Raw genomic sequence first — 23,472 nt, forward strand, 5'->3', positions numbered from 1 at the left:
GGAGAAGCAACACCAGATACCTGCTGCCAGGATCTCTTACTCGGTGCTTCCTGCCAAGCCAGGGCTGCGGAGAGACACTGCCAAACCGATTTCTTCCCTTAATGTGAGCTAAGAGGTGTTAAGAATGAAGAGCAACCCCGTAGGCAGCAGGGAAGCGCACGTACAGATGGATTCCAGCAGAGCGAGGAGTACTCGGACAGCACCAGAGACACACATTTAAGAGACAGCGCCAGCACCACAAAAAGGAACTGCTGGGGCCTGGCTAGAGTTTTGGAGGATTTTTATTAATTTTTTTTATTATTTTTGTGTTTTGTGTTTTTTTTATACAGGCTAGCGTTGTACCCTTTGCTAAAGCTGCTGATTCTGCCACATAAACTAGAACAGAAATTTCTCAGAAATTAAGTCAGTTCCCCTCCTTGTTAATTCACTGTCTGCCTCCCACCTGAACAACGGTCTGGATTTGTGTTTGCAGAAAACATTCCCTGTACAAAGTCTGACGTGCAGCTACACTGTTCTGACTGAGGAATGAAGAAGCCAAGAGTCCATTGAACATTGGATTTTTCCTTGTACAACGTGGCCTGATGTGGAGTTTGGTCCACCGAGGACAGCCAGTTAACCGTAGAGATCATCATCATTGTCTTCACTGTACACGTTGCCCCCACTACCACCTCCTGTGCCTTGGCTCGGACCGGCGCCGCCCTGGTTACCAGATGGGAACCTGTGTGCAGTGGTGCAGAAGGGGAGAGAAGAGATGCTGTTCAAAAACCTCCTCACAGCTCAGCACCATCCCCTCCCTCCATGCCAACACCCCGGCGCCAAGTAGGGCAGGCCAGAGAAACAGGGTGAAGCCTTAGGGCAGGTCACGCAAAAGGCTCACAAGGCTGCCAGGTGTCGCTTGTGTTAAAGGAAGAAGGGTTGATGGACTTCAGGAGCACTAACAGAGCAGCTACAACCAACCCGCAGCACAGCCTACACCTGCCACATTGTGCACTGGCTGCTGCATGTGCTGGGGAGAACATGAAAGCACGGCGGAAGAAGGGTTTGTTACCCAGAATCCAGCAGAAAACTGCCTCGGTGCTCTGCTCCGCAGCTGGCTGAGCCGTGCTGCCCTCCCGCCACTCCCCCATGGTTACCTGAAGCTGCCAAAGCCACGGCTCTGCTGTAGAGTCTGTGCAAACATCTCGTATTTCCTGATGTCGTTGTCACTGACAGAGCGGCGAGCAAAGCGCATGGCTTCCTCAAAGTGATCCCTGCGTATCTCAGGAACGGGGTCGTCCTCCTCCACTTCCTGGAGTGGGACAGAGGGCCTAGGTGAGCTACATGTCCGAGCTCTGCGGCCCGATGGCGGCCCACAGCCTCTCTCCAGGCCAAGGTGCTCCAACACCTGCTAAGGCAGTGGCTGGAGAGGGACGCTGCAGCAGACCGTGAGTCAGGGCTGCAGCAGGGGCCTTCTGAGCAACGCTGACCACGAGGCACCAGAGGAGGGCCTCAACCTCCCACAGGACAAGAACAAAGTGCTCCAGCTCCGCACTCTGTGCGAGAGCCCACTCGTCCCCACCCGAGTGTTACAGAGAAGAAGACGTCACACCTCACACACGTGAGCGGGGAAAGCTCAGAGTGCCCCACTCACCATGGCGGAAGGGTTGGTTTGCCTCTCACGTTCTCGCCTGATCTCACTCTCGATGGACTCACGGATGGCCAGTTTGCAGGCACGCTGGCAAATTTCTGTCAGGTCAGCCCCCGAAAAGCCATTGGTCATCTTAGCTAGGAAATCCAGGTCGACATCCTAGTGAAAAAAAAAGAAGCAAGAGACACCTCTCCTTAACACCTTACATCCTCAGGTGACAGAGAGGTGTTCTCAGATGCCATGGTATCAAAGTGCTGCCTTAACTCTGGCCAATTTTGGGAAGATCAGCTAGCTGTTAAGGTTCTTGTTTTTGGGAAGTTAACCACACATGAAGGCAGGCCACGCTTCCCACACACCCACCAAGAACCCACGAAGCAGCTGTAAATGCCTCTGCACCTGTGGTTTTAGAATATGATTTGCTCAGGTATTGGCATTAGGAGTTAAACAAAACACTGTTAGACTGGAAATGGAGATGGGGCACAGGCAGACCAAGACAAACCGACCTTCTCCTCCTCCCCCTCAACTGAGGGGGTAGTACTGCAACCTCATTTGAAGCTTTCCTTCCCAACAGAATCTAAAAAGGTAAGCTCGGCACAAAAAAGCTTGAGCTCTCACTTGACATCTGCTTTTCCCTGGTTAACTATCAATTGCATTACTGCCTGCTCCACAGGCAAGGGACATAGCTCTTGCCTGTGATTGAGTTCAGCAACAATTAACTGCAACAGTTCCTCTTCAGTTTCCATTTCCCACCCCCGTGTTCTACATTTACTTTTCTTTCAGAGTACAAGAATCTTTTCCATCTTGCCGTAACAGGCTTTCCTGTTCCCACACTGTGGGCAGAATTCCACTATGTGAGACAGACCTGCTGTGCTTACACTCTTGACACCTAGCTTCGTTGATACCTCGCCTCAGAGCTGAAGCCTCCCTCTACCTCTTCATTTCCATCCTTCAGGGACTGAAGGTTTCCCAGCTCTGTACCTCACGGAGCAGCCACCAGCCCTCTGCTCTGTCCCCAGCTTGAGAAACACATGCAACACACAGCAAACCCAAGGTGGATGCAGTCAGGGTGCAGATCCTACCTTGGCAACTGGCGACTTCCTCAGGTTGGCCTTAAGAATAGCAACCCGGGACTTCTCGTCAGGCAGGGGGATATAGATGAGCTGATCCAGGCGGCCAGGGCGCAAGATGGCTGGGTCAATGATGTCTGGCCTGTTGGTGGCACCAATAATGAAGACGTTCTTCTTGGTGGACATGCCATCCATCTCTGTCAGGATCTGGTTGATCACACGGTCTGCAGCACCACCACCATCGCCGATATTGCCACCTCGAGCCTTTGCAATCGAGTCCAGCTCATCAAAGAAGAGCACACATGGGGCTGCTTGGCGGGCCTACAAAAAAGCAAATTGGAACAATTAGTCCATGTTAATACCACTGGCAAGGAGCATGCTCACTTCACGCTAAGCCTGCCCTACCATTACAGCAACTCAGAGGATACCAGAGCACTGCTGCTGCAAGGAGAACTTGGAGGAGCTGCTCTAGAACAGCCTCCTGCCACACAAACCCTCAATTAAATTCTCCTGAAAAACAAGCTGAATTTCCCCAGAGCCAGGAGCACTGTGAACCAGGCAGAAAGGCAGTAACTCCAATGCCTAGAGGGAAAGCTGGAGCCCATTTGCCTAACTCTCCCTGCAAGAACTGGGGACATCAATTGGTTACTTAGGCACTCAAGTGTCAGTAGGCAAGATACATCCAAGGGGGAAGGGGGAAATCCGACCGTTGTCTTCAGCTGCCTAATGGGCAGTTATAAGAAAAAGGGAGCCAGACATTTCTTTGAGGTGTGCAGTGAAAGGATGAGACCACAGGCACAAACAGCTGCAAAGAAAATTCCAGTTAGAAATAAGGAAAAAAAAATTCTTCACAGTGAGAGCACTCAAACACTAGCACACAGGACCAGAGAGGTCAGGGATTCTCCATCCTTAGCAAGCACTGAGAACACGAGGCACTGAGCACCCTGATAAAATTTCCAAGTTAACTCCCTGCTCTGGGCAAACAGCTGGACTAGATGGCCTCTAAGGTTCCCTCTCAACCTAAATTTTTCTCTCTCACTCTCCTTCCAACTTTGTTCTACCAGCACCTTCCCTGAACCACAAGAGCAATGATTCCCAGGATAATCCATGCAGATACCTTCTGGGACAGGAGGCAACCCTACTGATGGGGCAACTGTGCAGTAAGAGTGAGCTCCTTTCTAAGCCATGTGTATTGCAGGACAAGAACCCATAAGGTATTTTGAAAATCTGTAGACGGTGACAGCTAATGAGGTGTCAAGGTAAGTTTTCAGGGTTGTGGAGGATGTCCATGCCATCCTTAACACTAGCCTCACTGCTAAAGCGCTGGGGCATTTATCATCCTGCACCAACAGATGCAAACTGCAGCCAGAGAAAACAGTTTAAATAGCTGTGTTGCTAAAGATGATTAATTCCCTAACATCAAGAAAGCAGCCCTCACTCTCAGTGCAAGTGGGTAAAACACAGAAGACACAACCAAGAACCAGGCCAGTAAGACAGATGCAGTGGAGACAAAGTTCTGGAGGTACCTCAGCACAGACATAGCTCAGGGAGAAGAAGAAACACTTACCTTGTCAAAGATCTCACGCACGTTGGCTTCAGACTCACCAAACCACATGGTGAGCAATTCTGGCCCCTTGATGGAAATGAAATTTGCCTGGCATTCATTGGCAATGGCTTTGGCCAGCAGCGTCTTACCACAACCAGGTGGCCCATAGAACAGAACCCCTTTTGACGGGGTCATACCAAATTTGAGGAACTTGTCCGGGTGCTCCACAGGATACTGAAGGAGAACAAAACAAACAAAAACCTCTCATGGTTAGCCAGAACAGGCTTGTACCTTAGAATCACAGAATGTTTTGGGTGGTAAGGGACCTTCAAAGATCATCTGGTCCAATCCCTGACAGGTCAGTTTGTTTCTCCTCTCACCAGAAACACTACCTGAGATTTGTGGTGGGTTAATCACAAAATCCTGCCTGCTTGGTGCCACTGGATTTTTTAAATGGACACTGGTTGGAAAAGCACCACAGCTAAATTGAAAAGCTGCCTTAAACAACCTATTTACCTCTAACAACTAAGTACCAGCTCAGGTAGTTTTCCAGCACACTTAACCCCAACTTCACTCTGCCCCGCAGAAGCAAAAGGGAACAGCTCATTATCTAACCTATTCGCTTTGCTCTCCAGGGATGGGCAAGGTGTCTGATGTGAGAATTTATCCTCAGCAATGAGGTCAGAGATAGGTGATGATTTCAACATCAAAAAATTAGATTGAAAATTAGATTCTTCTGTTCACAGACAGGATGTTTCTACGATGCCAACTGAAAGCTGGAAAGTATTAAACACAAACCATTCCCATGCAGCCGCCAGGAGTTTCCACAGACACTTTGTGACTTTTTGTCCCAGTCTTTCCCTTCATAGAAGGCTTCACAATCCCTTCTCACCTGTCCCTTGCTAATGCTGATGGGAAGCCCTTCAGAGGCTCTCTATATGAGAATCTTCATCCACATTCTGGCATATAGAGCCACCACGTAAGAGGATTCCCAACAGTGGTCCCACTGCTGGTTTCCACTTAAGCAGAACTGCTGCTTTTTCTGCATGCAGCACAACACCCACCCAGGATGACACTGTAGACTCAGCTAAGGAAAGCCTGATGCTGCTTCCCAGTACCTTCCTCTTGAAGTTCACTAAGCATGGTATTTTTAGTCCATTACAAGCAAATTCCATAAAAACCTCTGCATTTACCCTGTTCACAGCCCAAACAGGAATCCAAAGTAGTTTTGGATTTTATTATTATAATTATTTTTCAAGCTGATTAGGCAAAAATGTGTTGGAAACCCTTACCTGTACAAGCTCCTGGAGTTCTCTCTTTACATCTTCTAGACCACCAATATCTTCCCAGGTTACTTGTGGCACCTCCACCACAGTCTCCCGAAGAGCAGAAGGGTTGCTCTGACTCAGAGCCCACTATCGTTAGAAGAAACAGCATTATATGAATTCTAACACATCATGTTCACTTGCTTCAGACAAGCAAATACACATTGCACGCAAAAGAAAGAGGGGCACTCCTGCATTACCCTGAAGTCATCCATGGTCACAGCCAGCGAGTTCATCACTTCAGCATCAATGGTTTCATCTTCTAGGTCTATGAGATCCATCTTCTTTCTGATAGCCTGAAGAGCAGCTTCTGAGCAAAGAGCAGCCAAGTCAGCACCAACATGGCCATGGGTCTCGTTTGCCACCTGAAAGCAGAGCACTGACTATGACTCACAGGGATACGAGCAAGCGGTCTGCAAGGGCAATGCATGCTCTGGTCACTCACTGGGAAGTGTAACAAAGCTCTGCAAGACAGCAACATCACTGTTCTGCTGCGGATTCAAGACAAGTGCTATCACATATTTAACAGGCAAAGACACCACTGTTCCACCTCCTACTTCAGATGAAAGCTGCAACTGGAATTCAGATGGTGTGCAGAAAGACAACCCTGAGGACTGCAGTTCTTCATCCAGGACAGAGATTACAGGAACCATCCAGTTTACACATGGTGTCCAGGGTCACCACAATGCTCACCCAGCTCTGTGTGAGCTGCTTCAGGCTTGCTTTACTTTTAAAGAGAATGCCACAGCAAACAAACCCAAGAGGACAGCGGCAAGGCACTTCCAGAATGGACTGACACACATTAGACATGCCATTCTTAACTAGTGAGTGAGAATTTTTGGTCACTGGTAAACTAGTTAGAAGGAAGCCCAGAGATCATGCATTCACTCAGTTTCATACTGTCCTAAATGAGCAACTACATTTATGCGACCAAGCCTTAACAACTCTTCCACTACAAAACAGAGCATTGGGAACGTCTGTCTGCAGAGACAAGGTTTCCTAATAGCACGCTACTCACCTGTTCCAGATCCACATCATCAGCCAGTTTCATATTTTTCGTGTGGATCTGCAGGATCTCCAGGCGCCCAGTGGCATCTGGGATACCAATATCTACCTCTCTGTCAAAACGACCTGGGGAGTACAAAACATATGCTGAGCTGCTGATTCTGTGAACTAGAGGAGCTGCAGTTGCTGCTTTCCTCTGACTGAACATCCTGATGACAAGCCACAAACACATACAATTTCGGAGAATCCCAGAGCTTTGGGTTTCTCTGTAGCATCTGTCAGCACAGTAGCAGAGTCAGATCAGAGAAGGAGGAAAGGCTTTAGCCATTTAGGGAAAGTGATACTACTGTATTAACTAGAGTTCAAGATCATATGACACAAAAGATTGCTGGTTTAGCAACTTATAAGCCTCATTTTTAGGAAAATATGCTTCCCCGAACCAACATACCATGAGACATTTTTCTTTATTTCTACCTTTGTGTCTACATCAGAAGAGTCCACAAACACTGAGAGACTTCATTTTTCAGAACTTTCACAGCAGTACCCAAGTGGTGAAAAACACAAACTGCCCCCATATCTGGAGAGGCAGGAAACCTAGGTATTACTGCAATATTAACTAAGGTACATACACCTATCATTTTTCTCTAGCCATAGCTGTGCATTCAAAGGGCTTGCTACACATTTAAGAGGCTGTTTTCCCCTGCACACTTGACTCATTTGCTATTACAGACTTTACCAACTGGTCATAAACCAGTCATTCATTCACACTGCAAAGTTTCAAAAACCTGAATCTCAGAAACTACCAGACTTCTCATCAATAAAAGAAAAATAAATCAGACAATTCAGAGCCTTCTGCAACCTAAGGAATGAACATTCCCTTAAGCATTTAATCCTTCAGTGTGTCCTGAAATAGCTTCACCTAATAGAGGCTTGCACGCTTTTCCATGTTGAAGTATTTTTTTACTTCCACAAGTTCTAACCTAATACAGCACAGAAAATGATACCGAAGTCTGGAAGCCTAGAAATGAACTTCAAACAAGCATCTGGAGACAGGTCAATAGTTTAAGTAACACACAGAAGATGTTTAGTATCAATTTCTGCTCAATCCTTCCAAGGCCCTTGAAGCACAGCCTGTAACAAAGTATGTGATACACAAAAGAGACTGCAATGGTGGTTACCAAATCGCCTGAGTGCTGGGTCAATGCTGTTAGGTCTGTTGGTAGCTGCCATAACAATCACATGTGCTCTCTGTTTCAGTCCGTCCATAAGAGTCAACAGCTGAGACACTATGCGACGTTCCACCTCTCCATGTGTCTATTGAGACAGAAAGCAGTAGTTAGACCAAAAGCTCTACAACAGGAGCACAGCAGCTAGTACTGCACCAGAGCGGACAGATATGACAGCCCTGAGCTGTTAAGAAAAATCATGAACTGATATCTGATTCTTCTCAGAATACCACTGAAATCAGGCATTAAGTTAAATACTGCTTTACTGTGTAGTCAAAAGCAGAGATTCATGCCGGTTTCTACCAAAGAGGACGTGCTACTTTACCTTCTACAGGCTTTCTTTACCTTCTCTCTCTTAGGAGCAATGGCATCCAGTTCATCAATGAAGATGATGGCAGGAGCGTTCTTCTCTGCTTCTTCAAAGGCTTTCCTCAGGTTGCTCTCAGACTCACCAGCCAGCTTGCTCATGATCTCAGGACCTGAAAAACAGCAGCACTGTGGTACCCAGAAGAGAGGCAGCTAGCCCCAAGACATGCAGCTGAATTTTTTTAGTACAACGTTCACATGGAGCAATCTATTTTTCAAGCCAAAGCAAATACTATCAACCGAGTTCACTAAATTTGCAGCTGAACAGGCAAGAACAGCATGCAGAATTACTTTCTATCATTATTCTGGTGTTTTCAGTTTACTCTAACAGAATACAGCGCTAGTCAATGAGCTACCTTTAGCTGCCTCTTTCCTTACCCTATTTCACACTTGGTGAGCTTCTCTGTAATGTGCCACCACACACTGTTAATGCCAGTCCTAGCTTGCAAGAGAAGCAATCAAATTATATGGTGATGAATTATCAGGGTAGGGAAGGAAAGCTCTAAGATACTGAAGACTGAAGCTGCCTTTAGCTTACATTACATGGGTATACATTTACCTCTGTAAGATCCTACAAAAAATGTGTTTAAAAAAACCCCAGCAAAACAAAACAAAAAATCAAAACCCCAAACCCCATCTCCTCTCAAAGAATAAATAAAAAAAGTTAAAATGTGTAAGCACAACAATCCCAGAAGGACGGACAGCATTCCCCTGAGATCCCCTACAATCGCTGAACACTAGTGTAGGCTTACAGATTTATTCTGTCTGATTTTTCCATCATGCTGATGGGAGTGAATGAAGAGAAGTACTGAAGAGAAAGTATGCTTCTAGAAGATCCAAGAAAAAGAAACCTGACCCTCAGGAGTGCAAAGCTGCTAGCTGACTGAAGCACACCAGCTGCAGAGCCACTGGTGCAGGCAGGTACTAAGAGTCTTCCATTACAGGTAACTCACCAGTTCATACCAGCTCTGTCTAAAACACTGCCTGCAGTTCCAGGCTTGGGACCAGCAGACAGAGAATGCATCACTAACTCTGACAATGTTATTTTTATTATGCAATAGAAGTGCAAGTGTCTAAAGAAATGTCAGGCTCGTTAGCATTCAGTGACAGCTTACCCACACCTTAGGAAGTATATGACAAGGACAACATATGGTTAAAACCAGCCCATTTACACTTGGTACCTTGAGATATGAAGCAAGTCACTTCCCTACTGCTGGTCACTGCTATGCTGTGCTATATACTCCACTGTTACTGCCTTCATTGGTCTATGTGATTGAAATCAAAAAAGAAAAGCAGCACTCCTTAAGTAAAAATGTTCAGTTATTCCAGCACCAACTGTAAAAATCAGACAGAAAAGCAGTGAGGAAAATTCAGAATTTGGTCCTTACTGGACATAAACCAGTAAGCATCTCAACTGCTACAGGTGCGAGTTATCAATAGGAGGTTCTGTCACTTGGTAGCTAAGTCCCAAGGTACTCATTATAGCTTTCAGGAAAGTTCCTCCCAATTAATGGTATGTGAAACAAAACAGGTCTTGTGCTTTACTTGAAGGGAAAGAAATCCACAGCAGACCAGCTTCTTTTCTGAATGGAACATGGTGGCAGCAACAGAAGCAGGTGTCCTGCACCCATATACTTAGAGTCATCTCAGCACTTCACTCCTAGCTCTGCTCTCACCAACAACATAAATGAACACCCAGACAGACAGACTCCAAGTTCCTGCGTTGCAAAGCTGTCTTCCAACCACCCTGCTACCACACAATCAAGCTTACGGGAAGTGCCACTACAGATGCTTCCCCACAAATGGCCCCCAAGTGTCCCCAGAGGCATGCTTGAAAGAGGTAAGGAAGGATGTCAGGGAGACAACATGACTCTACGAGCCCTATTATTACCATAATACTACCATTACCATAAGATGGATGAATGAGCACACAGCAGATCTGGGGCCAAAGCAGCCACAAAACTTACCATTGATCAGGAAAAAGAAAGCCCCTGTTTCGTTGGCCACCGCTCGGGCAATCAGTGTTTTACCAGTGCCAGGAGGACCGTACAGCAGAATCCCACGTGGAGGCTGAGGACAAAGGCAAGGGAGTTAGGTGGTAAGCTAGTATGTGAATGCCTAAGTAGCTTCACGGTGAAACTGTAAGCATTTGGTAAAGCCAGTCCAAAACTGCGATGCAAACTCATACAACAGCTGTCCTCCCAACATTGCTATCAACACCCTTACTACTTTGCATGACACACAAACAAAAACCTTGCCAGTAACTGACAACGCCGATTCAAAGCATCACTCTGGTTTACAAGATGCTTTCCAGAACATGTAAGGAAATACTTTTCTAACACCGGCATTAAAAAAAAAAACAAACAAAAAAACCCCAAACACAAATTACTTATTCCACCCACCAATGCCTCATAAACCTCTGACATCAAGAGTCATCTGCAAGGGCAAGCCCACTTATCCACCTGGTGCACACAGGGACTTACCTTCACCCCTATGGCCTTGAAGAGCGCAGGGTGTCGGAGGGGAAGTTCCACCATCTCTTTGATTTGGGCCAACTGCTTCCGGCAGCCACCAATGTCATCATAGCCCACTTCATTCAGTGACTCCTCTTCATCCTACCCGGAAGAAAATATATTAAACATCTGAGTGAAAACAATGGTTGAACAACCCCTCCCAGTCTACAGAAGCCAGGAATCCGGGTTTTTGCTCGTAGCCACTTCTTTGCTGTCTTGAGATTCTCACTTTCAAGACTTCCTCCTGTCTTCTACAATTGTTTCTCAGCTCTGTCTTCCCAGATGTACAAAGGGAATTGCCTGTATGTACCTAGACCTCACTGAAGCCCACCCTCTTGAATAACAGCCTCTGCTGCCAGGTTCCCTACAGACTCTAGTGCAAAACAAGCTCTGTGACCCTCTGATGTGGCTAACAAAGACAGCAATAGACAGTGAAGCTCAGTATAAAAAATACTTATTCCTTAAACTGTAAGTGATATCTCTAACTCCTTGACATACTCTAGCTATCATACAGTTCTCAGACACAGGGTTGTCTTTTGGGATTGACTCACATAAACAGAGGATGTTAAGATCCAGACATGCAGATAAGATCAACTGTAACAAATTCTTCCAGTACAGCTCTACAGCATCCATTCATTTGGCTGTCCAAATCTCTACTGGCCTTAGATATCTGTAACATTATGTCCTGGTTTCGGCTGGGACAGAGTTAATTTTCTTCCTAGTAGATGGTACAGTGTTATGTCTTGGATTTAGTATGAGAAACACACTGATGTTTTCAGTTATTGTTAAGTAGAGCTTAGTCTAAAGTTAAGTATTTTTCAGCCTCTCATGTCCAGCCAGCAAGAAGGCTGGAGGGCCACAAGAAGCTGGGACTAACTGGGCATAGGTGGGCGAGTGGTAAGCAATTGCGTTGTGCATCACTTGTTTTGTATATTCCAATCCTTTTGCTATTATTGTAATTTTATTATTGTTATTATTAGCTTCTTTCTTTCTGTTCTATTAAACTGTTCTTATCTCAACCCATGAGTTTTACCTTCTTCCTTCCAATTCTCTCTCCCATCCCACTGGGTGAGGGGCTGTGAGTGAGCAGCTGCATGGTGCTTAGTTGCTGGGTGGGGTTAAACCACGACACATTAGGCCACACTAAAATAATAAAATAATACAGCCTGGAATTCAGAAGGGCTCAGTCCAAGACCCAGAAACAGGAATTACTACCTCAAGCAGGATACTCAGAGTTTAGCCCTACCAAGCACTGAAGGTCTCCAGGTTTGGAGATTCCTGCCCTCTCTGGGTCCTGCCCCAGGGTTGGGGGAAACCTTTTTCCTAGCACCTACTGGGAATTTCCCTTGATCCAGCTTATGCCATTGCCTCTAGTTCTGTCCCTGGCCACAGCTCTCTGAAGAGCTTGGTCATCCACCCCCTCCCATCAGGCAGTTGCCATTAAGTTGCCCCTTTGCCTTCTCTCCAGGCTCCATCATCCCACTCTTCTAGCACCTCCTCACTCATTCTGACCTCCAGCTCCTCATCATTTTGGCGGCCTTGGTTCAACTTGCTCCTATCTATCTCTGCTGTGTCCTTAAGAGCCCAAACTGGACTCACGAAGTGCCCAGATGCAGTCTCACAAGTGCAACATAGTTGTGAATTTTTCAGAAGGCAGCTAACTACAAACCAGCCCTCACCCTGATTTGCAGGTAGTAAGAAGGCACTTACTTTATGCAGTATGCAACCACCTTAGCTCATTTCTCTGAGATTTCCTACTCTGTAATACTAAGGTGGCCAAGAGCTGACAGACAAGCCACCTAGCCTGCCTGAAGCTTGGAACACTCAAGGCTAAACATTTTAAGGGACTGGGGAATTTTTTTTTTTTAATTTTTTGTTTGTTTGTTTTTTAAGTCAACCATTTGGGGGTTTCAAACTTCTCACTGAAAAAGCACGAATTGCTTTCTTAGCAACATCGTAAGCTCTCCCTGCTATCAATCAAGGGAACTTTGGAATTAAAAGATGCATCCAAGTCCAGCATAAGATATCTGGAAGCAGATGCAAAACCAGCTGCTGCCGAAGTATGGCATCTCATCAGCAAACCTACACACTGGTGCTATCTCAGCATATAAGGAAGGACACTGGAAATGTATTTCTCTACCTTCAGCAGCAGCTCGTGTCCTGAAACCGGAGCTTCTAACCATTACATTCAATACACAAAACCAGGAACTCCAAACACTGCTGCTCTCAAGCACTGTCAAACAAACAGATTTCGGACAGAGGTGATTTAGGTAGGAGAACTGCATGGGAGGATTCTGCTCACCTCTCGTTTGATGGGCTCTCCTTCACAGTGGATCACTGTGTCTGGAGCCACTATACAGTATGGACTTGGATCTGTCTCCACCACTTTGAATTCCACTGCACGCATCCCTCCACGCACCAAGAAGATGTCACCTGTAAAATCCCACACTTAGTAGCCTGCTGCAGCTGACATCTGCAAAATGTCGACCCTTGTACTACCAGCAGCCCCAGAGGACAAGGAAGTGGGTTACACAGGTATACACTGCTGGCATTTGTAACACTGCTCTGCATTTTAAACTCCAGAGCTCAATGTACTGTGACTACCCAAGCACCGTTTAGATCTGCAGCAGTTAAAGCTCTCAAATTTCATCCAGTAACAAACAGCAAGCAAAACCAGCAAACAATAGAAAAGAATACTCTGCCTAAATACAAAACACAAAGGCAAGGAATCACATTTCTTTTCCATTCAGTTTCAATTTAACATTTCTAAAACATGCAAAAAGCCCTAACTTAATAAAAATTCATTTTGAAGTTATTATAGTTGCTACTAGTTATAACTGGTTGTCTCCAGAAGCAGAATAATATATAATACTGCACTATGACTCCAGACTAAACTGGGCTACAGAAGCTGGATAACTTCAGCTTGTGTTTATAGTGTATGTCCTGGTTTCAGCTGGGACAGAGTTAACTGTCTTCCATATAGCTGATATAGTGCTAATGTTTCTGAGTTTGGTATGAGAAGAATGTTGATAACATACTGATATTTTCAGTTGCTGCTAAGTAATGTAGACTAAGTCAAGGATTTTTCAGCTTCTCATGGCCAGCCAGCAAGAAGGCTGGAGGGCCACAAGAAGTTAGGAGGAGAAGACAGCCAGGGCAGCTGACCCAAACTGGCCAAAGGAATATTCCATACTCTATGGCGTCATGCCCAGTATATAAACTGGGGGGAGTGGGGGTGGGGGAATCACCACTTGGGGACTAACTGGGCATCGGTTGGTGGGTGCTGAGCAATTGCATTGTGCATCACTCGTATATTCTAACCCTTTTATTACTACTGTTGTCATTTTATTAGTGTTATCATTAACATTATTAGTTTCTTCTTTTCCGTTCTATTAAACTGTTCTTATCTCAACCCAAGGCTTTTACTTTTTTTTCCCCAATTCTCTCCCCTATCCCACTGGGTGGCAGGGAAGTGAGTGAGCAGCTGCGTGGTGCTTAGTTGCTGGCTGGGGTTAAACCACAACAGTGTATTAGGACCTACTTGTTCCAGCAGAATTGCTACTAGCACAACTTCAAAAGTGCACTTGGTTTTCTACGCACTCTCTCAGTCATTACTTTGAATAAGTGAGTTTAGTCAGAGTGACAGCTGGTATACCCAACCTACTGATTAATATGCAAGCAACTCCCTAATTCCACCAAGTGATTTAATGATATTTTCTCCTGAGTTCTACCTGAACCTTTTCTGATGCTCTCCCATCTCATGTAGCTAAAAACCACGGGAGAACTACCATCTACACAGGTCAGTCTAATGCTTTGCAGAGGTCTGTGCAAGCTTCTAGAAATTCTCTTTATTCAGTCTCAGGACTAGCTCACACTTGCTGCCATCAGGACTGTAATAACAGGGACTATTACCTTTCCTGATGGGTCTGTATGCTTCCAGGAAGTACGGCTTGAGATAGACCTCAAACAGATTCCCCGTGATCCCTTCTACTGTGTCATCAATTGGCAGCACATGGATACGTTTGCCATATTTCACATCTGGGCACGGCTGGATGCTGCAACAAAAGAAACCTCCAGTTAGCCACATCATGCTGGAGTTACACCCAAGTCTGGAAAAGGAAGTGATGCCCCTTCCCAGGCCAGTACAAATGCCAGAAAGGACCCTCCAAAGCCCTGGTGAGACTTCCCACCTGCGTAAGAACATTTCAGTGCTGACCAGGCAAAAATCATGCCCATCAAGAGCAGTCTTCACAACACTCACTTTCCATCACTCCTCTCAGCCCTATCCAATACCACTGGGAAATTTCATACTTTCTTCCTACCCCCCTGCTCTTCTGTAGCCTCCCTCGCCATCCCCAAGACACATTCACAAGCTACTTATGCCACCTAAAGACCTGTGAGAGTCAGGACCTAACTTTTGTTTCAACAATGAGCTACTGCTGAAGCAGCTGCAAGGGAAAGGGAGCTGGGGGAAGCTTTTTGTTCCTTCCTCTCTCTAACTTACTACAAAGACCAGAGCCCCTGTTGCTGACAACCCTGATTCTGAGCAAAGGCTCTCACAGTACCAACCAGCGGTAACCAGCCTGCAGCCAGGTGTCTGTCAGTCCCACTTTACGGAGGCTGACATTTAGGTTAAAGTCTGAAGGCCCCTTCCCCCTTTTTAAATGAACACTACAGTTATTATTTTGCAGTGTAGGAGAACAGCCTACTGTAGCAATAGCTCCAAGTTTCAATCTGTGGCAGAAAGCTCAAACAGGCTTTGCCAGCTAAGAAAAGCCTATGTGGAACTGCAGCTGAGCATGCAACTTTTCATACATGACTTTGCTCAAGACTCTTAATAGATTCTTTCACCACATGCTTTACAGAGAGGACACAGCAGAAGGGTAAAGACAGACTGCCTCAGAAGGGAAACAGTTGACAGACCACAAGCAGGAAGTGATTAGCACATGAATCTGGATTTTGGCAGAAACCAGGCCACGGAAAGTAACAGAATAAGCAGTTAAAGATCAGCAAGAAAAATTCTGAGGGCAAGAGGTGTGAAAATTCTCTGACCCTTGCAACACAGCGAAGACAATTGCTAATGCATTTGGGAGGGTGAGAACCACTACGCAGTCCCAACAGAGAAGGGGATAGTACAGGCTGAACTGTCGCACTAGAAACAACTCTTAACAGGGAACTCACATCAGGTTAAAGTAAGGATTCAACTTTATTTTAAATCCACAGACTGACACAAAGCACTGTTCCATTCCAACTACAGTGGCATTTAAAACTTGCATTTTCTAGTGGTAGAGGGATGGGTGGAACAGCCTCATTTCCCTCCTCTATAAAGTCTGTATGAATCACATTTTGCATTTGAAGATTATTCCAGATATCACCTCAGAAAGTCTAGTGTCAGAAACGAGACTCCAATCTTCCCAGAACATGCAGGGTATTCCAGAATAGGACGATGCTCAGGAAGAGGATGAGCTGTTAGCCCTCCCACACTTAGGCCTGCAAACTAGCATTTTTATGTTTAAGAAATGCTCACATGCTTCCCTCCCCCACTCCCATCACAGAATGGAACCTATCTCCCGGAAACTGAAATGCATACTTCAATGCATTCCCACTCCTTTCTGCAAGTGTTGCACAACAAAATCCCTGCAACACTTTTTAAGCATTCCTAATTTTAAAATTATTTTTACAAGAAAACATCCTTAGGGGATTTTTTATCTTGCTATTTGCTTCATGTTGTCATTGCTCATTTCTAGCAAATTTTAACTTCTGTTTGCCATAGGGCAGCTCAGATACTACAAGATCAATTACAGTGTTGTTAAATGACTTCCACTGTTAACACGTGGACATTAAAAATTAAGAAAAATTTGCGAGTTCACCTGACACTGTAAATTTGGGAAGATGACTGTGACAACAGTGGGATAAATGAACCACTCAATTTAATGACAGAACCTGGGCTCATGAAGGTCCTGAGGAGACTTCAAGAATCTTTAGCATAATTTTTTAGTATTAATCTGAACATGCATACAGCCAGAAACACATGCAAAAATAAACTGAGATCCCTGATCTTGAAAACACTTGTATAATCTCCTCTGGAAGATGTAGGAATACTTCCTGCAGACCCTGCCTCTGCTACTGACTCAATCAATTCAGAGCCAGGACACAAGTTATGTAGGCAACCCAGGGATACGCAACAGTTAGCAAACAAGTCCTCACCTGATCACGTCACCCAGACGCACCCTCAGGTTGTTGCGAACAACCCTATTCATGCGAATCTTCTCATCTGAGCAGGTGTCATCTGACAGAACAATGCAGACCGCTTCTCTCCTCTTCTTTCCTTTTAGCAGGACAGTGTCTCCTCTGAAGAGTTGCAATTCATCCATTTTTGCCTGTAAACAGTTATACCATCAGAACAAGCTTTTGACAAAACAAGAATTCACGTATTTGAAGGAGAGTTACTTGACTTTGGAGAATTACATCTTGGAAGCAATATATTAAATCCACAAGGACAGAGGCTCCCACTACACTGGTCAAGAGCTAATCCTGAAGCCAGACTAAGGGCACAAGTTCAACTGAATCCTACAAAATTGAGAATCAAAATACATTTTAACATGGAAGAGTGTTAGGAAACAAGACAACCCTCCCTCACTCATAACAGCTGCAGCTTCCAACACAAATACTTAGATTCATGTTGCAAAGTTACATTTCAAGTTAATACATAGCAACAGCTTGCAAATTACCAGATTAAATGGTTTGCTTTTACAGATGACGCACCTGGGACAGTGACACAACACTGTTGTCTTCATTGATGGCTTCATCAACAATTAACCGATTGGGCCTGTTCTTCTGCTTCAGAATAGCAGTCGATAAGTCATCTGCTTTAGAACTGGTGAAGAAAACAGAAGTTATAAGTCTGAGTGATACTGCTCCCCCCTTTCCAGCCACTCCTGTTTTCATCTCCATTTTCTACAGGTTTCTTTGTTGTCTTGTCTTTTAGAAGCTATACTTGTTTGTAAGACAAAGGAGAATGTTTTTCCCAGGGACTAGTTGCAGAAGTTCAAAGCACAATGTTTCCCATCAGTAAACATAACTACTTTACTAGCCTCAAATGGAAACAGCTATGAAGCTATCTATGAAAAGAAGTGGTCAGTGAGATGTTGCTGACTGCAAGATGTTTTGCCTAAAAGAATTAGTCAGACTCATCTGAAATCACATGTAACCACTGCCACCGAAACAAAAGTTCAAGTCTATTTGGTGTCAAATCCCAGATAAATAGGGGAATTAAAGGACAATGCTGCAGCTCCCCTGACAGGAAGTTTTAAGAGGTTAGCCTGTCGAGGCTTATTAGTTAAACCTAGCAAGCCAGTAGAAATATTCAAGTGCTCATGAAAAATGAGGTTTTCTTTCTTTATTTTTTTTTTTTAGGATATAAGCACCTTTCCACAATACCTTCACAGGAGTCACTGCAGCTCTTAGCCCACTGTGCCACAAGAAGTACGACAGATTATTTTGCTTGCCTTGACAAAACGGAGCAAATCAAACACCAAGGAAATGGAAGAAAGGCAGATTAAGTGTTTCCCTTCAAAATCTAATACAGCAAATTCACTCTATGAAAGAAATACGAATTCGAACCAACTGATCCCCAAGGAGGTCTTGGAAGTTGTGCATTAGCCAGCCACAATAGCAGTGGGCTGTTGTAACTTCCCTTGGTGGGCACCTGACTACTTTCTCCAAGTATTCAGATGTGCCAGTGTCTAAGGTCGGAACAGAAAACTTTGCAGTTTGGTTTGATTCTGACAAAGAAAAGAAAGTCTTCCTTTGTCCCAAGTAAGCGGCAAGCACCAGCAAAGAGTAGGAAGCTTTGTGGACAACAGTGTTGGCCGTACACTTTGGCTCCATTTCGCTCTTTTACGGATAAAATAACCAGAAGCAATCAAACCTTGAGTGGAAGTGGCAAAGCAAGCAGCTACACAGCACGAACGCAGACTGTGGCAGCAGTCCGTCACTTGGCATGTCCACTGCATTTTTAAAAGTCCATCAGAGAGGGGATGTACGGTGTGATGTTACCACAGGTGCCCCCGCCCCTCAAGACAGACATTTTTCCAAGACAGGCTATGCAGTATTGGCTACTTTCTCTGACACGTAAAAGGGGGAACAATACCAAGCAAGCCTATGAGGGCAGCCAGCTTGTTTCCAAGAGGTCTTCAAGCTTCATGTAAGCACTGGCAGCATAGGAAACATGTTGCAAATCACAAGACAACATTATTTTAAGTGAACAAAAAAAGGGAGTTGTAAAACATGTCTTTCCCGGACTGCCAGTGCTGGGCAAGTTGCCTTTTTCCTCTCCTCATTAAAGAGTGCAAGAGACAAGACATCGACATCCATCCCTTTCGATGCGAGATGTTACAGATCCATTCTTTGAACCCAAAAAGACACAAGAAAGGCTGCTGGATACATCCTGGGAGGACCTCACGAATTCCATCTTCAACCCAAAATGTGGTCTTGGTAGAGCCCTAAAAACTCTGGGATTTCCAGGAAGACAGAGAGCAACAAGAAAACTGAAACAATACACTGTCAGGCCAGACAGGATCTTGTGATTAAAACAGCGTGTAACACCACCAACCTACTCGTAAGGACCTTGCTTCTGCATTAGCTCTAGAAATTAATTTAGCAGGTAGATTATAAAACTTGAGATAAAGGACACCAGCAAGAAACAATACTATTTAGCCAGTTGTCCTGGTTTCAGCTGGGATAGAGTTAATTTTCTTCCTAGTAGCTGGTACAGTGGTACGTTTTGGATTCAGTATGAGAAGGATGTTGATAACACTGATGTTTTCAGTTGCTGCAAAGTAGAGCTTAGTCTAAAGTCAAGGATTTTTCAGCTTCTCATGCCCAGCCAGCAAGAAGGCTGGAGGGCCACAAGAAGCTGGGACTAACTGGGCATCGGTAGGCGACTGGTGAGCAACTGCATTGTGCATCACTTGTTCTGTATATTCCAAACCTTTTATTATTATTCTCATTTTATTATTATTATCATTAGTTTTTCCTTTCTGTTCTATTAAACTGTTCTTATCCCAACCCACGACTTTTACCTTCTTCCTTCCGTTTCTCTCCCCCATTCCACCGGGTGGGGAGGAAGCGAGTGAGTGGCTGCATGGTGCTTAGCTGCTGGCTGGGGTTAAACCATGACACCCGTTCAAAGTGTGAATGTAACTCATACCCCTCTGCACATGAGATGTGAATCCAAAGGACTTTTGATAAGAAACCGCTGCCAGACTTTGGCTATATAAACTGTCACTGAAACTGAGCGGCTGTCCCTTGGGATGCAGAGACTGCCGTGCAGTCTAAAAAAACAGTCTGGGACACAAGATAAAAATAAATGGAAAAGGAACTGGGCAGCAAGTGGGAGCTTTTCGACTGCAACTGTCCATAAACCAGAAGCTGTATAAATCTCAAAAGAAAGTTCCGATACCTCCTGACACACAGCAGTGCTGAAGAGCAGAGCAAGAAGTCCACTTTGCTCTGCTGAATGTGAGAAAAAGTTTTGGTACTGAAGAACTGAATCTACAGTTTCCTAAGTAAGAAGTGAGGGCTGGATCAATGTTGTCAGTACATTACTGCACTTAAAGCAATCGAAAAGCTTGGAGGCATTAAAAATGGAATAAAGGTCTCCAAGAAACAGCATGCAGGCATCTAAATGTCTGGGATCAGCTTCAGTTATCTGACCTGATAAGTTCTGTAGACAAAGAAACAAAGGTGTTTTAAAATTACGTCAGCTACACAGGAGAGTGATATTATTTCTCCTACAGACAAGTGTAAGGACTTTGAGAGACAACCACTACCGATCTTTCAGGAGCAATTTAGAATATTGTTATTATCACCATTTGCCCTCATTGCATCTCTCCTGGGGGTTCCTCACGCTCTAACTGAAATGAAAGAGCAAAATACACCTGTGCACCTCAGCCACACTCAGACAATCCCTGACGTTTGTGCATCAGAGAAGGAAAGCCTAAGGCATGGGTGGGGGTTCTCTCCTGCCAACTTTCCTACACGTGCTGGTGAACTTCAGTGGAGGGTAGGACAGACAGCTAACCTAGGTAATTTTTAAAGCTCCTCAATGAGTTTCCCATCAGAACGAGCCTGGTGCAAATCCTCTAGATCATCACCCCTACTCACCCCTTTTGTCAACTCCCTCACACACTTTCCCTCTCACTCCTTTCTTTCACTGACTCAACAAAGAGATAAACTGAACACAAAACGTAGCTTTAGGGCTGTTTTGGTATTAAAAAGAAATTCAAAGCCTGCATCAAGCCTGCCCCAGGCAGAGGCCAGAAGTGAGGACACAATCCCCAGCACAGCTAATGGCCAAACTTGCATATAAAGCACAAGACATCAATAAAATTGAAGCAAATACATATTAGCCCTAAAGACCAACAATAACGGGTTCCCTGTTCCCATCCTCAGCCCCCTTTTCTCTCTCGGTGAAGCAGTCCAACAGCCCCATTTGACACAGGGAAAGAGGGGGAGGGGGGTACTTTTTACAACTTAAATCACCTCATCATTTTTCTCTGTGTCAGATCTCCCCTCTTCAGCATGTGATAACGCCCAGAGGCTATGCATTATGGTGGACGGTATGAAAAGCAAGAGCAGAAATTAATTACCAGTTTGTGATTCTTCTGAAAATGACTACCAACCTCCAAAACTCCACTTAAACTAAGGGAATAGGTCACTTCCTGCAAGTCTGTGCTAAAAATATAGGAAAAAGTCACTGACTCAAAATGATTCCAGCTGCAGTAACGAAAGTGAAAACAGTCATGCATTCTGTATGCTGGTGTGCCTTTTTCTCAATATTCACAGGAACTCGCTTCTGAGATAGGAACCTGTCAGTGGTTTCTTACCACCTTGAACATCCATGTTACAGACTGAACTGCCTTCCCCAGGTATGTATTAAAAAAAAAAAATAATCCATTAACACATATTATCCATTGAAGCAAACGAGTGAGGTGTCTGATGACTGCAGCCACTTAATGGAACAGCACGTGACAACCAAGCGGTGAGTTCATACTCGTGCTTGATATGCCAAGTTCTCAAACACTGTTTCAGACAGGTAGGCACACGAAAATGAGAATCTCTTCAGAAACCGCACTCTCCTGCCTCTTGCAGTGCTACTTGCTGTGCTAAGGCTCAGTTCAGCAAGATGGCTGCCAGCAGCACTGACCCAAAAACGGCAACTAAAGAGTAACTGTTTTCCAGTTGCAGAATAACTTTTGTTGATTCCCATGGGCTGAGAAGAACTTTGCTAAAGTAGAAATTTATTTCTAAAGACATGGTTCACCTCAGTTGCAAAACATGCCTCCAAGACCACCACTTCCACCACAAGCTCTGCCACGGACACTTAATTCTTGGCACACCTTGCTGGAACTGACTCAGTAGGACCAAGCAGGCCTAAATTTCAGGACTTGCAAAAGGAAAGGAGAACATAAACAATGGACACTAAGAGGACCAAAAGCACCTCTGGCAAGGCCAAAAAGTCCCATTAAGTATTCCTGGATTTGGGACATTTCTCTTTAGGTTCTATTTTTACGCCTCTCAAGGGGCAATGGAGTGGCTTGCACACGTGGGCTGGGAGCCGAGAGACCACTATTACTCAACTAATTTTTGAGGAGCGCGAAACACGATCCTCAGCCCTGAACTGAAAACAGTGAGGCGAGACACCGGAGACGAAAATATAGACGATTGCCTCAGCTGCCACAGAGGCCAGCCCGGCACAACATGTCTGCCTCTGCTAATGCCAAGTCACTTGCTAGCCCCGGCCCGAGGGCCGCTGCGAGGAGGGGGCCGGAACATGTCTCACCCCCCCCCCCCCCGCCTCGCTGCCCCGCCAGCCGCTCCGGGGCCTGGAAAACAAAGCCCTCCCTGGCTGAGGCCTAGCCCAGGCGGGACGGCCCGGGCCCTGCCGGGGCACGGCAGGCAGGCAAGGCGGCCCCGGGCGGGGGCACGGCCAGGGCCCAGCGGGAGGCCAGGCCCGGCCCGGCCCGGCCTCGCCTCCCCCCGCCCCCCCCCCCATGACTCGACACTTCCCGGGGAGGCCCAGCCCGACCGGGGGGGAGGTGTGGGGGGGTAAGGGAGCGGTGCGGCGGTGCGCGGCCCATCCCCCTCCCGGCACCGCCGCCTCCTCTTCCTCAGGGCCCGCATGACACAGCGGGATCGCGGGACGGATCGGGCCCGCCGACGGGCCCGGGCCGCGCCGCGCTGAGGCGGGGTAAGGCGGGCTAGGCCCGGCCGGGCCCAGCGGCGCCGCGGCGGCGCCTAGGCCGCGGCCTGCCGGCGGGCGGCCCGCACTTACTCGGATCCCGAGGCCATGGCGCTGGGGGGGGAAGGGGCGAGGGGAGGCGGGCGGCGGCGGCTCCTCAGGGCGGGCGGCGGCGGCGGGCGGCGGGTCTCGGACAGGCTGGCGGCGGCGGCGGCGGGTCGCGGCGCTTCGCGCTGACTGAACCTCAGAGCCGACTCATCGGAAGGGAGAGCTCCGCCCCGCGCCTCCTCGCCTGCCTAGCAACAGCGTGCGCTGACCAATCGGAATACCGCCCGGCCAGCGCCTCAGCCAATGGGAGGGTCGGAAGCGGGGAGGACGAGGTGGGGGGGGGGAAAGAACGGGCGCTCTCGCTCCTCCGCCCCGCCCCTCTCCTTTTCCCTTCCCAATCGTCACGAGCCAAGCGCAGCACTAGTCAGCCAATCGCAGCGCCGCCCCTGCCGTGGCTCTTCTACCGGGCAACGCTGGTCGGGCAGCCGATGACAAAAATCCACCA

General features: G+C 46.4%; 1 protein-coding gene across 1 annotated transcript; it reads right to left on the minus strand.

The window, feature by feature from the left end:
• Positions 1-215: 215 nt before the first annotated feature.
• VCP (valosin containing protein) lies at positions 216-23,195 on the minus strand. The gene is made up of 17 exons (XM_075021367.1): positions 23,013-23,195; positions 17,441-17,552; positions 16,883-17,055; positions 14,588-14,730; positions 12,978-13,108; positions 10,646-10,777; positions 10,130-10,232; positions 8,142-8,275; positions 7,749-7,884; positions 6,584-6,696; positions 5,766-5,930; positions 5,533-5,655; positions 4,262-4,474; positions 2,707-3,015; positions 1,631-1,786; positions 1,134-1,288; positions 216-718 (listed from the first exon to the last, which is right to left on the minus strand). The coding sequence occupies exons 1-17, from the start codon at positions 23,027-23,029 to the stop codon at positions 613-615; spliced, it is 2,421 nt and encodes an 806-aa protein (XP_074877468.1). The 5' UTR covers positions 23,030-23,195; the 3' UTR covers positions 216-612.
• Between the last annotated feature and the right edge of the window lie 277 nt (positions 23,196-23,472).

The sequence above is a fragment of the Buteo buteo genome, chromosome Z, assembly GCF_964188355.1.
Source record: "Buteo buteo chromosome Z, bButBut1.hap1.1, whole genome shotgun sequence".
Classification (NCBI taxonomy): domain Eukaryota; kingdom Metazoa; phylum Chordata; class Aves; order Accipitriformes; family Accipitridae; genus Buteo; species Buteo buteo.